The sequence below is a fragment of the Myotis myotis genome, unplaced genomic scaffold (genome assembly GCF_014108235.1).
Source record: "Myotis myotis isolate mMyoMyo1 unplaced genomic scaffold, mMyoMyo1.p scaffold_m19_p_16, whole genome shotgun sequence".
In the NCBI taxonomy this organism is placed as follows: Eukaryota; Metazoa; Chordata; class Mammalia; order Chiroptera; family Vespertilionidae; genus Myotis; species Myotis myotis.
Window position 1 is genome coordinate 13445248 of NW_023416320.1, and position 14228 is coordinate 13459475.

The 14228-nt window shown below is 51.3% G+C and overlaps 1 protein-coding gene across 1 annotated transcript in view; it reads left to right on the forward strand.

The window, feature by feature from the left end:
* The first annotated feature begins 213 nt into the window (after window positions 1-213).
* Window positions 214-14228, forward strand: part of BAALC (BAALC binder of MAP3K1 and KLF4) — a 50891-nt gene continuing 36876 nt past the window's right edge. Inside the window, 1 exon segment of the mRNA XM_036338333.1 lies at window positions 214-555. Coding sequence (XP_036194226.1) covers window positions 396-555 — 160 coding nt within the window. The 5' untranslated portion in view covers window positions 214-395.

Here is a 14228-nt window from a genome sequence, read left to right on the forward strand (position 1 = left end):
GGAGAAGGTGGAGGCCCTAACTCCAGCCCCTGCAGGCGGAAGCCCTGGTGGGATCCCCGGGGGGAGGGGGGTCCCCCGCTGGCGCTCCGAGGGAGGGTGTGGGAGAGAGGGGGTGAGGGGGGCGGGGGAGCGGAGAGGTTGAAGGGAGGAGGCGGGGAAGGAGAGGTGGGGAAGGGGCGGGCCTTGGAGCCGGAGAGGAGGGGCGCGCGGGGAGGGGGCGCCGCGGAGGGCGCGGCGGGAGTGGGAGCCTCGCTGGGTGCGGGCGGCTCGGGCGGCTGGGGACGCGATGCTGCCGCCGCCGCCTCCCGGGTCTCGCCGGCCCGGGCTCCGCCGCCGGGGCTGAGCCGCCGCCCCAGCCGAGCCGAGCGGCCGCGGGGAGCCCGCCGCGCGGGAGGATGGGCTGCGGCGGGAGCAGGGCCGATGCCATCGAGCCCCGCTACTACGAGAGCTGGACGCGGGAGACCGAGTCCACCTGGCTCACCTACACCGACTCGGACACGCAGCCCAGCGTCGCCGGCCCCGACAGCGGCCCCGAGGCGGGCGGCCTGCACGCGGGTGAGTGAGCGGGTCCCGCCGACGCCGGCGCAGGAGGCCGGGCCCGGGGGACGCGGGAGGACGGGGTGGCGGCGCCAGGGCAGCGCTGTCCCCCAGAGAACTCGGGGCTGGGGCGAGGGGAGGAGGGAGAGGGGCAGGCAGGAAGCAGGCAGTGAGAGCCCGCACAGGCTGCAGCCCTAGGCCCGGGAGCGGGTCCCAGGCGGACCCCGGTGCCTGGGAAGCCCAGCACTTCTTAGCCCCCGCCAGGGACGGGAGGGGCGGGGAGACCGGCTCAGCGCTCGCGTGGGGTGAGAGGACAGCCCCCCTGGCGCGCACACCTGCCCCCCTGGCACATACACCTGCCCCCCTGGCGCGCACACCTGCCCCCCTGGCACATACACCTGCGCCCCTGGGCACACACCTGCCCCGCTGGCGCGCACACCTGCCCCCCTGGCACATACACCTGCCCCCTGGCGCGCACACCTGCCCCCCTGGCACATACACCTGCCCCCCTGGCGCGCACACCTGCCCCCCTGGCACATACACCTGCGCCCCTGGGCACACACCTGCCCCTCTGGCGCGCACACCTGCCCAGCATTCCACCCACGCTCCCGGCCCCCGGGGGCTCGCCTCCGCCCCCACTTTGGTCCATGTCCCCGGCTGCCCCCTGTGTACTCAGCCGGGTCACTTCTCCAGACCTTGGCCCTCTCTCCGGGGACCTAGAGACGCAGCGCCTCACCCAGATGGCCTGGGTGGAGTGTTCCTTCGAGATTCCCCTTTCCTCCCCCCTGGGAAGGTGGCCCCTAGAGAGCTTCCAACACCAGAATCCCAGCTCAAGGCAATGTAAGCGCACCTTCAGGCAGTTGTGAAGGACTTCCCTCCCTCTCCCTGGGGCCTCAGTGCTTCAGTGGGGCAAGGCATGTAGGTGGAAACACTCCCATCCAGGTAATCCCGCCCCCCTCCCGCTAGCAGGATTGAGATGGAAAGGCGTGCAAAGAACTTTCTGGTCCTGTCACAGAATCAAGTTGTTTATTATTATTATTACTATTATTATTATTTTAGCGACACTAATAATTGTAGGGTAGAGAGGAAAATAGGCTAACTGTTGCCACAGACTGAATTTTAATCATAAAACTGTTGGTGATGTGAAAAGGCAAAAATCTCACTACTTATTACATGGATGTTGTAAAAAAACAGATTAATATTTGGATTAACATCCTTTAACCATCTATTGACTCCTTGATGTTACTGGCATTTTTAAATAATGAAATCTAAAATAGAAAATGAGATTAACTCGAAGCAGAATGTATACTCTACGGAGGCGGAAAGACATGTGAACTGCTCTTAAAAGATGGAGAATCCTAACCTACACCTCCTAAAGAAGAGCTGTCCCTTTCGTCTTGAGAATCGGTCTGTCCATCTTGTAGGACCAAAGCTGGTTCCCTTTCCACGTGAACTTTGTGATTCCCTTTTTTTAAACAAAAGCGAGACTTGTCAGTTATTCAATAGGACGGTTATTTTCTGTGGCTGACGCTCTCAGCAACTCTCCAGGCGACGTGCTGGCTGAATTCAGTGTCAGAAGGAGCAAGAGACGTAGGGAGCCTTTAAAGTGGGCCTGGGAACTGTTATACGGAACAGCCTCTCCCAGGGAGGTATGGTACCGCTGAGCAGAGCCAAAGGCCAGAGCTGCACTCCAAGGAAACGTAGTGGAAAAGATCTAGTCTGAAAAGGACAAAGTGCAGCATCAGGAATGGTTGCCTTGGTGACTGGGAGTATATGGTATGAGTGTGTGTTCATATTTATGCGTATGAGAGAGTTATTGCGTGCTGGCTAAATATGTACATAGCTATTCCTCTCCAAAGCTTATTCATTTATTGCCCTGCCATCCTGAGTCAGATCCCAACATGCATCATGAGATCTGGTCCCTGCAACAGGTGGGGCCTAGGACAAGCATGCTCACTGGTGGTACCCTGCCAAGCCTAGGGCAGCCCATGGACTCAGTCCCAGGCTTCCGGGGGGTTTGGGTGGGGGGTGGGGGGGCACCTGCTGGCCCACAGTGAATGTGTTGTATAGGAAGCTGGAATGGCATTTTTTTCCTGTTTCCATCGATCTTTTTCTGATGGGGGACGAAAGGAAAGGCTGGATTCAGCAGAGTCCAGACTGTAAAATCACAAAAATGGCTTGGTCACTCGAATTTTAAAGCTGGGGAGGGTCTCTGGAGGTCACCTAATTCAAGACAGAATGGGCTCAATTACATTGCCCTGGTCAAGACATTCTCTCAACTACTTCATAAGTCTTACCCTCAGTTCCCCCTGTCTTCCAAGATCCTTTCTTTCTGAGCCCCTGGTCACCCTCCTTTAGTGTCAAAGCCACTTCCTGCTGGTCACCCCAACCTCAGGAGCTCTGAGCACAGGGAGTGAACCCATCATCTCTGTGTCCTCTGTGCCAGCACCACGGGGAGCATGCCTCCCAATAGAGGGCCTCCCCCTCACACACACAGGTGTTCGGTAAATATTGATAGAACGGGGCATGGTTTCGTAGGTCCCACAAAGGAAAGAGCTCATGCCTCCCCCTTACTCAAAGAGTGATGGTGAGCCTCTGGCTCCCATTTCTGGAGATCACTTCCACTAGCCAGCAGAATTCAATTGCGTTTTGAGACTTAGCTGTTATGTAGGCTGGAATCAAAGACTTAGCTGAAGCCACAGTATCGGATATCCATTGCTTCGCTGTGTCACCGAAGCGTGTCTCTGTCACGGGAGGAAATGAAATTGGTCTGGCATGAGTGACTCCTCATGAAAGCAGCTTGCTGGATTGATGTTTACTGCTGTTGTCTTGCGGGAGGTCTCCCGAGGAGAAGGGAGACGGAGGTTGCCTGGCTCAGCCGTTCTACAGGTTAATCGCTCCCTCGCTTCACGTTGATTTAATCACAAGTCCCTCTCGTTACATCCTTACCCATCCCCTTTAGTACTGTTGTTTTTTCTCTCTAATTTCTCTGGAGAATAAAACATTTCAAAGTTCTCTACCGTGCTTCCACTTTACAGGTTTAAATTGCTGTAATAATTGATTTAGTAAATGCGACACGAAAGATTGCAGAGTTAGAGACTCGCAGCAAAATGATTTACCCGGGTAAACTGGAAAATCAAATAAAATGAACAGCACTTAGTATCACCGTTAGCTAATAGGTCCTGATGACTTACGAAGGGCCGGGCACTGTACCCGTGGCACTGGATGTAAATCACCTGGGCTCATCCTCAAGCTGAGAAGGTGGCAACTATTACCATCCCGTTTACACAGTTCGGACTTGTCCCAGTCCAGGACCAGAATCCCAAGCCCACACTCCTGAATACTGCCTTCCCGATCAATGGGGGGTGAACTATGAAATTCTTGATTTTACTGTTGATGGGACTCAGAGACTATTCTGATCTCTCTCTCTCTTAAATATATTTTATTTATTTATTTATTTATTTATTTAGAGGAAGGGAGGGAGAGATAGAAACTTCGATGAGAGAGAAACATCATTGATCAGGGCTGCCTCCTGGATACCCCCCACTCGAGATTGAGCCTGCAACCTGGGCATATGCCCTGACCGGGAATCAAACCGGTGGTTCCTGGGTTGGCACTCAACTGCGGAGTCACACCCAGCTGAGCTGATGATCTCTTGATAGTCTGGTCTGGTCTCAGCATAGTTTTCTCCTGCAGCATCGCTAAGGATGGGATACCTCTCCGTAGGGAACAGGGCCGCCCCATACCTCCGTGGAGCTGTTACCTTTGTGAGAAACTATTCCTGCTGCCTTGGAATTTCTATCTGGCCCTTGAAATCAAGTCTGTACAGACAGCTCTCACAACACTTAAGGACTGCTATTGCATCTCCTCTCACCATTGGTCCTCCAGTCGTGTCTCATTTCTCATTGGGCCTCTGTGGGCTTAACCATACTCCTCCAAACACTATGTGGTTTGTCAAAGTCTCTCTCAATTCATGGGGACCTATGGCTAGCTCCAAGCTACATACGGATGCCTCACATGAACCCTGTGATTAGTTAAAACCCTTAGACCTTTCTTTCTAGATAAAGTTCTATGACATCAGGGACATGGTGTTTTCAGGGCTATGTAACCAGCACCTGAAACAGTGACTGGAATATAGGTGGCATTCCATAAATGAATCTTGTAGTTATACTATTGATTTCAGTAACCCAAATTTGGGATTTTTGTATTTATTCTTGTTAAAATTAATTTTGTTGGTTTCAGATTAATGTTGAAACTTGCTGACCTTGATTCATTTTGATAGTGCCACGAAGACAATATTCTAGGTCAGTGGTCGGCAAACTTGCAGCTCGGCAAACCACAGCTTGCGAGCCACATGCGGCTCTTTGGCCCCTTGAGTGTGGCGGTATTTTGTGGAAGACCCACACTCAAGGGGCCAAAGAGCCACATGTGGCTCGCGAGCTGTCGTTTGCCGACCACGGTTCTAGGTCTTTATCTCCCTCTGTTGACAGACCAAGGATAAAAGACATTTGTTTGCTCTTTTGTTCATCCCATACACATTTGGTACAAAGATGAGTAAGTCAATAATACAGGGGAGGCAGACATAAAGGAACAGCATGAGGGAGAGATGCGGGAGGAGTAGGGGACTGAGCAGTGTGTGTCTGAGGAGTGTGTGCACAGACCCCTGCAGGCCCTCGCAGCCTGAAGAAATGAAGGAAGACCATCTGGATTCCTTCCCTTAGGTGGGAGCACCTGTGGAGAGCCCACCTGGGGCTTCCTGATGGCTCAGCCTCCTTCTCCCCAGCTCTCCCTTTACACCTGCTACACCTGTGGTTATATTTTCAACAACAGTGCTTAGGCCAGTGATGGCGAGCCTATGACATGCGTGTCAGAGGTGACAAGCGAACTCATTTTTTTGGTTGATTTTTCTTTGTTAAATGGCATTTAAATATATAAAATACATATCAAAAATATAAATCTTTGTTTTACTATGGTTGCAAAGATCAAAAAATTTCTACATGTGACACGGCACCAGAGTTAAGTTAGGGTTTTTCAAAATGCTGACACGCTGAGCTCAAAAGGTTCGCCATCACTGGCTTAGGTGGTAGGTTGGTCATTCGGTCATGTGCCTTTTTTGTTGTTAATAGTCACCTGAGGATATTTTTCCCATTGATTTTTAAATTTTTTTCAGAGAGAGAGGATTTCTGTTGTCATTACCTCACACTTGTTTCTGAGCTTGGATCTATTTCCTTATCATTTAAATTCAAAAAGCATTTACTGAGCATCTGCTATATGTGGGAATTTTTATTTTGAATATTGGTTTATATAACTCTCTAAAGACTTAAAAACCCATTATTATCACCATTTACTAAGTGAGGATACAGGCTTAGTGAGATTAAGAGATTGAGCAAGGCCACCCAGCTAAGAAAGGAAGAGAAGAGCTTGGATCAGAATTCGGGCCTCTTGTTTCTAAATCCAGGCCAGGGTCCATTTTACTGTCACTGCTAAGCACGAATTTACTTCCCTCCTCCACCCCATCTGCCTTTGGCTTTCTTGAAAATAGGAACCACGTGGAGTGGGGGCCTCCCGCCGGCGTTGACAAGGCTGAGGATGAGAGTCCTGAGGGACCACCTGCAGCCCCTCCCTGTGCTGAAGCCTGAGCAGGGCTGGAGGGGATGCTCAGAACATCACCTGCATCCCAGTCACCTGCTGGGCTTTTTACAGGTGAACCGTCTTTGTGCAAAGTAACACTTTTTCTGGTTTCAAATGCAATGCATGTTCCTTATAGAAAACGTAGAAAGTGTGGAGAAGCCCACAGGAGGAAACCGCGCTCCTGTCAGCATTCAGAAGCCAAGGGTCTGTTGTCCTGAATGATCTGGTGCTGAAACCCCTTAAATCTCACCTTGAGCCCTGGATGGGGAGCAGATTTGAGCCTTGACTACTGTCTCCTTGCTGGTTGAACTCGAAGTAAAAGCCCCCCTCCACCTCCCACCCCCACCCCCACCCCCAATGCCAGTGCCATAGTATTGGCCTCTGCGTACGTTGTCAGGGCAGAGAGACCTTCCTTAATAACAGGTTCTCACACGCATCATGGCCCCCAGTCACTGGACCTTTTCCGCTCTTTTCATCACCATCTTCCTTGTATTTTGCTTGGAGACAGTATGTTCAGTGGTGAAGGAATTAGACGTTAACGACAGACATTCACCAGCTGTTTCTCCGCTTTTCTGGGTTTCCGTTCCTACAAGGTGGGATGGGAGTCACTGGAGAACAAATGTATTCCCGTTTCGGAGGTGGCAGGGTTTCAGTGCTGCCAACCCAGGCACGGAGGATCCCCTCCCCCGCTCATTCTTGCACTGGGCTGGTCTTTCCAGGCACACACCTGGGCTACCCCTCCCTCCGCGCCTTCCATCCCTGTTCCTCAGCTGCCTGCATTGCTGGAGAGAGCCAGGGCCGTGGGCATCTAGGACCTCAGAGTTCTGACCACCTCTTGGAAATCATTAATTCCTTGTTCATATGCTGTGACAGTCCCCGTGTATCAGCTCCGACAGGATCCGATTCTTCCCCTCTGAATACTGAAAAATCAAAACTTTTGCTGCGAATTCGCCCATCTTTTCCTCCAGTTACCTTATAATTGTATTTCCTTCTGTCGCCTCGGTATTTTAAAAATATCTTCCTCCATCGCCTCTTCAAACCTGACTGTTTGGATTCTAAGTGCGCTGGCCAGGTGGGTCCTTGTAACCACAGGTGAGGGTATCATGGGCAGTTCCTTGGGGGTGACAGCTACTCTGCATCTCCACTGGCCCTGCCTCAGCCCAACCAAGTTTTCTTGTACTTGGACCCCTGCAATGGCTGGGTCCCTTCTTGCCCTTGACAAGTCATTCATCACGTCATAGGGAGAACAATCTTTTAAAAACATATATGGGGTCTTGTCATTCTCTTGTTTAATTCCCCTGGTAGCTTTCCATTCTGTTATACATAGAATAAAATTCCAACCCTCGGCCTGCATGACCCAGTCTCTCCCTCTGTCTCTCTCCCTCCCTCCCTCCCTCCTTCCTTTCCTCCCTCCCTCCCTCTCTTCCTCTCCTCCCTTCCCCACTCTCTTCCTTCCTCTCTGTGTTCCAGCCACACTGGCTTCCTCTCTGTTCTTTGAACCTCCCACTCAACCCCACCGCATTCCTGTCACCAGGATTTTGCATTTGCCTGAATGTGCTCTCCCTCCTCCGACTCATTACATGGGTGCGTCCACCTCACCCTTCAGCTCTCAGTTCAGATGTCACCTCCTGAGAGAGACCCGCCTTCCCCAGTCGCTGTCTGGTTACTTCTTTCCTAATACCACAGCCTGCCATTGTCTTGTTCATTTATTGTTCATCTCTTTACTCAGCACAGAGTCCGCACTCAGCGAGTATTTGTTGGGTGAGGGAATCCTCCTCACCGTTTGCATCGGGTAGAAATAGTGTTTGGTGGCACGAACAGAAACCAGGCCAGTGTGGCTCAGCAAGTAGAGGGTTTATCTTTGCGCTTAACAGAAAATCCGGAGGTGGCAGCTGCACTGCTCAGGGAGGCGCAAAGAGCTGGCTCTCAGCGTTTATTGCTTTCCATTCTTGGAGTGTGGATTCCATCCTCGGGGTGTGGATTCCATCCTCTAGCTGCAAGATGCTGCAGCATCTTATCTTAGATAGGAAGAGGAGATGCAGAGAAGAGCAATTTTTTAAAAATCTGTAAAGCAATAGCTTTCCCAAAACCCAGTCAGCTTGCTTGAGTCTCCTTGGCCAGGACCATGTTACATGACTAGCTGGCTGCAAGAGTGAAGGAAATCACGGCAATTGCTAGACACACATACTGCCCTTAACGTATTGGGTCCTTTTGGCCAGGAAAGAAAAAGAGGAGAAGAGATTTCGGGTAGACTGTGAGCAGGATATGTCAGAGAGGAGAGAAGATTAGCGGGAGGAAGGGAGAAGGAGGAACGGAAGTAGGTTAGTGAGGAGGGGAGATGTTCTGCCGAAAACCATAGGAATGTAATTACTGGTATTAAGATTTTGCAATAATAATCCTATATAATAAAAGGCTAATATGCAAATTGCCCCCTCAACCGGGAGTTTGACCAGGGGGCAGGGCTGGCCGGCCAACCTCCTCCAGCCCCTCCCCCTAGCTGGCCCAGCCTGATCAGCCTCGATTGGGGCAGGCCGGCTGGACCCCCACCATGCACGAATTTGTGCACTGGGCCTCTAGTAATAATAGTGACTGTCTTTGTAACATTCCCATGTGTCAAGTGAGTTCATAAAGGTGGCTATTTGCTGAAAGAAACATGTGTGAATATTGAACTAGTTTTAGAAATAATGCAACAATACCCTAAACTTCAATCTTTTACTAGGATGATCTGTTGACATCAGATGATGGGTACAAGAGATACGTGGTGGATGCTCCTCTGCTTTCTGCTTCATTCTCCTGCAGAGTCAATGCCGCAGGGAACTGACGTGCCAGCTGATACTCCGTGGCACCAATTTCCAACGAGTAGGCGCATTTTTGGAGGGCCACCGTGCAGGGCCGCGCTGGCGCTCCGGCCAGGGCTTCTGTCGGAGAAGCAGCAGACAGCCAATTGGCTAATTTAAGGAGTCGACACTATTTCCTGTGGACGCTCAGAGCTATCGCCCTGCTCTTGTCTCTAGGGCTTATGGACTTTCAGGCATGAGAAAGCCGACAGGATCTGTAGAAGATAACGGGGCATTTGGGAAACCAGTCGTCATAACAACAGGGCAGGCAGTGGCCACAATGGAAGCGGGATCGCCTGTGCACTGTAAGAGGGACGATTCCGGATTAAGCGCCTCCATACACGATGAAATTGAGGCCTCATTAAATTATTACGTCCAATAATCACCACTTTACAAGGCCGGCCTTCCTAGCACACACTCCTGTTTGCTTGCCGGGGTGACAAGCGCTGTGTGTGCAAACACAGGTTGAACACAGCCAGGCCTCGTGAGCATGGTTCCGTTTATTGCATGCCTAGCATGTGCCAGGCACTCCTAGACCGTACCTGATTCTGTTAACCCCATTTTACAGACGGGGATGTCAGAAAGGCGAGGTGCTTGCCCAAGTGCCTGTACGTTGTAAGTGAGTGAGGGGGTTGGGAAGGCAGGCCTAGATTATTCTGAGCCCCGTGGCTCTTCCTCTGCCAGCCCCTTAGCTGATCACTAGCTCGTGACCTCTTTGCCTTTCACCGGGTCATGTGCAATGGCTTTCTGACTGGCCCCCCAGCTCCAGGCATTGCCACTGCTCTCCCTATCACACCACTGCCAGGCGAAGATTCCTGAAGCAGAGCTAGGATCGCTATTGTGTGCTTCTCCTGCTCAGAGCCTTCCATGATGATTTCCCTTTGCCCACTGAATGCAATTGTCTTAGCCCGGCATTTAAGGCTTTCTCTCCAGCCTCCTCTTCCACTAGCTGCCTGCAGTCCACTCCCCTCAGCCAGACTCAGGGGCTGCCTTGTGCCACCGCCCCCACACCTCTGAGAGCCCTTCAGCTCCTGCACACCCGCCTCAGTCACCTGTTCCCTTCTAGCACTCACCTCCCAGGACTCTCATTCTGTTTTGAATGTTCTTGTTTATGGCCATGTCTTCTCTCTCCTCTCACACTGTGTCCATTCTCAAAGACAGTGTCAGGAAAGGCCTGAGAAGGACTTTTACTGGGGAGAGTTCTCGGGAACACTGTGAGGGAGGTGGGACAGGGCAGGGAGAGTTGAACTGCTTGCTGTTGGCAGAGGCGTCTCAGCTGATCCCCTGGGGAGCTCTGGAGCTGGGCTGGCGCTTCAGCTATGGTAGTGAGAGGTGTTTCCCCCTAGGGGTGAGATTCAGGCTGCCTCTAGCTGGAGGAAGTGACTTTGGGTGGGGCCACTTCTCCCACAGAGGGCAGTTCCCAGAGAGGCGTTCACTCCCTCACGCATGAGCCTTCAGTGCTCACCTCCCCTGGCAGCTGGAGGATCTGGTGTCAGGCCTGCAGGGAGGTCACCCCAGGGGCCTCGGCACCTTATTCATCTGTCAGAGGGACTTGGAGAACACACAGTAAAGGCCCCACCCTGGGGGCTTCTGATGGTAGCGTTGGGTGGGGCCAGAAGACCTGCATGTGGGCGCAGATTGGAATTCCATCGGTCCAGGAGGGCACCCAAGACCCTGCTTTTCTAACAGCTCCTAAGTGATGCTGCTCCTGCCGTTGGCCCGTGGACCCCTCCCAGGTCAGAAGCTGGCAAACCTGTTCTGTAAAAGGCCAGATGGTTTGAGGCTCTGCAGGCCACATGCTCAGGGGTGCTACGACTCAACTTTGCTGTTTTTAGCACCAAAGCAGCCACAGACCATATATCAGCGAATGAGCATGGCTGTGTGCCAGTGCTTGCTCCTGTCCCAGGCGCTCCTGAGGGACAGCCAGGTTTAGGAGCCCCTGTCTTTGACCGGGAAGGAAGTGTGGGAGAGAGGAGAGACGGGGACGTGCAGGGACTAGTCCCAGCCCTCAAACGCACCTGTAAGTAGCTCAGCTCATAGAGCCCTCAAACAGTGTTTGTGGAATGAACAAATAAATGGGATTAAGTACATTTCTCATTTTGAAGGCAGTTTTTAAGGGTATTCAAGTCTGACTGGTAACATTGGGGTATGAAGGCATTCGATATTTTATTATGCAAATCATGCTCTTGGCTGGAGTGGGATTTGGGAAGAAGACAGTATCCTGGCATCCCCAGGAGCTCTCCCGGCCTTGGCCTCAGCTCCCAGGAATGTTGGGATCCTCCTGTCCCTTCATCACAGGTCCCTGTTGACTCAGAGGTTCCAGGGCAGCTGCTGTGGCCTGGGGTGCTTTCCCTGCTGGCCCTCCACACTTGCAAGGATGGGGAGCTGCTGCCAGGAGGCGTGAGGGATCTTCAGTCTCCCTGTACCTCGCTGAGCTCCGCTCACCTTTCCTTAACCCTCGCTCACCAACCCTCACTCAGCCCACCAACCCTCGCTCACCGCCAGGGGCTGTAAGGCCCAAGCTGGAGTCCTCAGAAGTCACCACCTTTGGTGGTTTGGGTCTGGCAGCTGATGAATAGGTTGCTGTTGTGATGTTTACTCTTCTGAATCAGGTATTCCTTTGTAGAGACAGAGCCTTCTAGTCATTGCACAGGCTTCAGAAAGCATCCAGGGAACTGAGAGAAAAGGCATCATTTAAAGAGCGCTGCCAAAATGTTAACAAAGGGACCCAGGGAGAGTGCCATGCCCGTAAGCCTTGTTTTTTCCTTCTTTGTGCACATGAATTCAAAGTGCAAACACTGACTGCAGCATTCTTAGAATCCCCAAATCCCATGGCCATAAGCAAAAAATCAGTGGGGAATAGAACAAAAGCTTCTAGGAGAAGCTGATTTAAATACCCCCCCCCCACACACACACACCCACCCACACCCCCGCACATATGGACATACACCAGAAACTGTATCTTCACAGGGATGGTCTCTTCCCAGCAGACACCATGGAGTTGCAGTTGCTCAGAACAATTCTGGAATCCCTTAATTGTCGCCGTAGGTATGTTTTAAACATAACATTTCAAACATCTATATATTTAAAAGTTTTAAAACTACACAGACACATTTTCAAACACACACACACATATACACACATACACACACATACACACACACATATAAATTGGGAGACTAGTATAATGAACCATCATCCAGCATCAACAATTATTAGCACATGCAAATCTTGTTTCATCTCTATCTCCATTCCCTTTCACCAATTGGCTTATTTTGAAACAAATTCCAAAAGTCCTGTACTTTCATCTCTAAATACTTCAGTATGGATCTAAAAGATAAGGACTCTTAAAAAACATGTAAGATTGAACCATATGAAATTGTCATTTGGTTGTCATCAGTAACCATTATCTACATGAATTACTTCATTAGGAATTGCAAATCGCGATGTTCTAACATTTCTTTAACTTTTATTAGCTGGAATTCTTTTATAGCTTCTCCTTATGCTCACTTGGTTTCCCTGAGAAGGTGGCGTAAATGCCTACTTTCCCCTTTCACGATCAGTTCTCGGTTCATCTGATGTACAAGTTCAACTCCTTTCAGAGTTCCCAGGTCTTGCTGTCATCCGCCCATTACTGCGCTCTTCTCAATGATGAATATTAAGCTTCTGCCTTCTTTTCGTCTGGCTCCCATCCATGTTGTCCCGCTCTCTGCAAGAAAAACAACGGAAGGGTAGCCCTGCCGCATTTCAGGAGCAGAGACGGGCAGAAGCAAGTGTTGCTGTGGTTACAGAAATAAGTGACGTCTTAGAATCAAGCAGGACATGGAGTGGTCAGAGTTTAAGTCCTGGGTCCCTAGAGGACCTTGTGCCGAGATGACCAAGTTGAATTTGAATCTAAGTACCAGTAACAGTGGTGGCAGAAGTGAGTAAAGGGGCCTGCAGGATGCAAAACTAGTTATGGTCCCAGCCCCACAGTCCCACAACTTCCCTAGGAACCAAAGGCCCTTGAGAAATTACTGTAAAAAACCTATCCCATGCCCTAGCCAGTTTGGCTCAGTGGATGGAGCGTTGGTCTGAGGACTGAAGGGTCCCCGGTTTGATTCCAGTCAAGGGCACGTACCTTGGTTGCAGGTTGGATCCCCAGCCCTGGTCGGGGTGCCACCAGTCGATGTGTCTCTCTCACATCAATGTTTCTCTCACTGTGTCTCTACCCCTCCCTTCTACTCTCTCTAAAAACCAATGGAAAAATATCTTTGGGTGAGGATTAACAACAGCAGAAACACAACAAAAACTAGAAAGGAAGGAAGGAAAGAAGGAAGGAAGGGAGGGAGGGAAGGAGGGAGGGAGGGAGGGAGGAAGGGAGGGAGGGAGGGAGGGAGGGAGGGAAGGAGGGAGGGAGGGAGGGGTTATGAAAAAAGATCCCATTCTCACAATGGGCAAGTGCTGTCCTCGAAGAGAACACTGGTGCCTTGAGCCACAAACAATCCCGAAAAGGAAAGTTACACAACCAGGACCCAGCACCATTTTTGGAGGATTCAAGCCCCCAAACCGATGACTCATTAGACACTGAAAGGGGACTGGGTCTTGCATCCTCTCCTCCAACCTCCTCCATCAGATGGACTTCTCGCAGGAAAGGACAAATACACAAATTCCAATTTGGTTGCCAGGGAAACCCCTACAGCATATCAAAAAAAAGAAAAAGTGCCAGTGTGTTCTGGGAATAAAGAGAAAGTCGTTTGTGTGTGTGCTGAGAACCAGCTGCGTCAGGGCTGCAGCTTCCCATGGCAGGCTTTGCCAGGGGCCTGACAGCAAAGCAGACTCCGTGCCAAGACCTGGGAAGGGCTTCCTCCCGACCCTCACAGCACAGGTGCTGCTCTTCCATGACCTGGGGCCTCTGCTACAGGGATGCCAACCCCTAGGAATTGCAAAGATGCCGAAGAGGGCCAGGGGACACCCTGGATGAGTTGTTTGGAAATATACAGTGTGACGATTCAGAGAGGTTCGGGCCTGGAAAAGACCTGCGATAAAGCAGAAAACACTTCTTCCCGCCAGGAAGGCACCGGTAAGTAGCTCAGCACCTGTGGTTAGATAAGCTCGGGCAATGCTTCATGCTGTGAGCTCCTCTTAGAGAGTCACAATGTGCTTTAGCGCATTCAAGGCTAAACCTCGAGGTTTACCTGAACAGTAGCACCAAAGCCAGGTCAACAGTCCTAATCCCCAGAA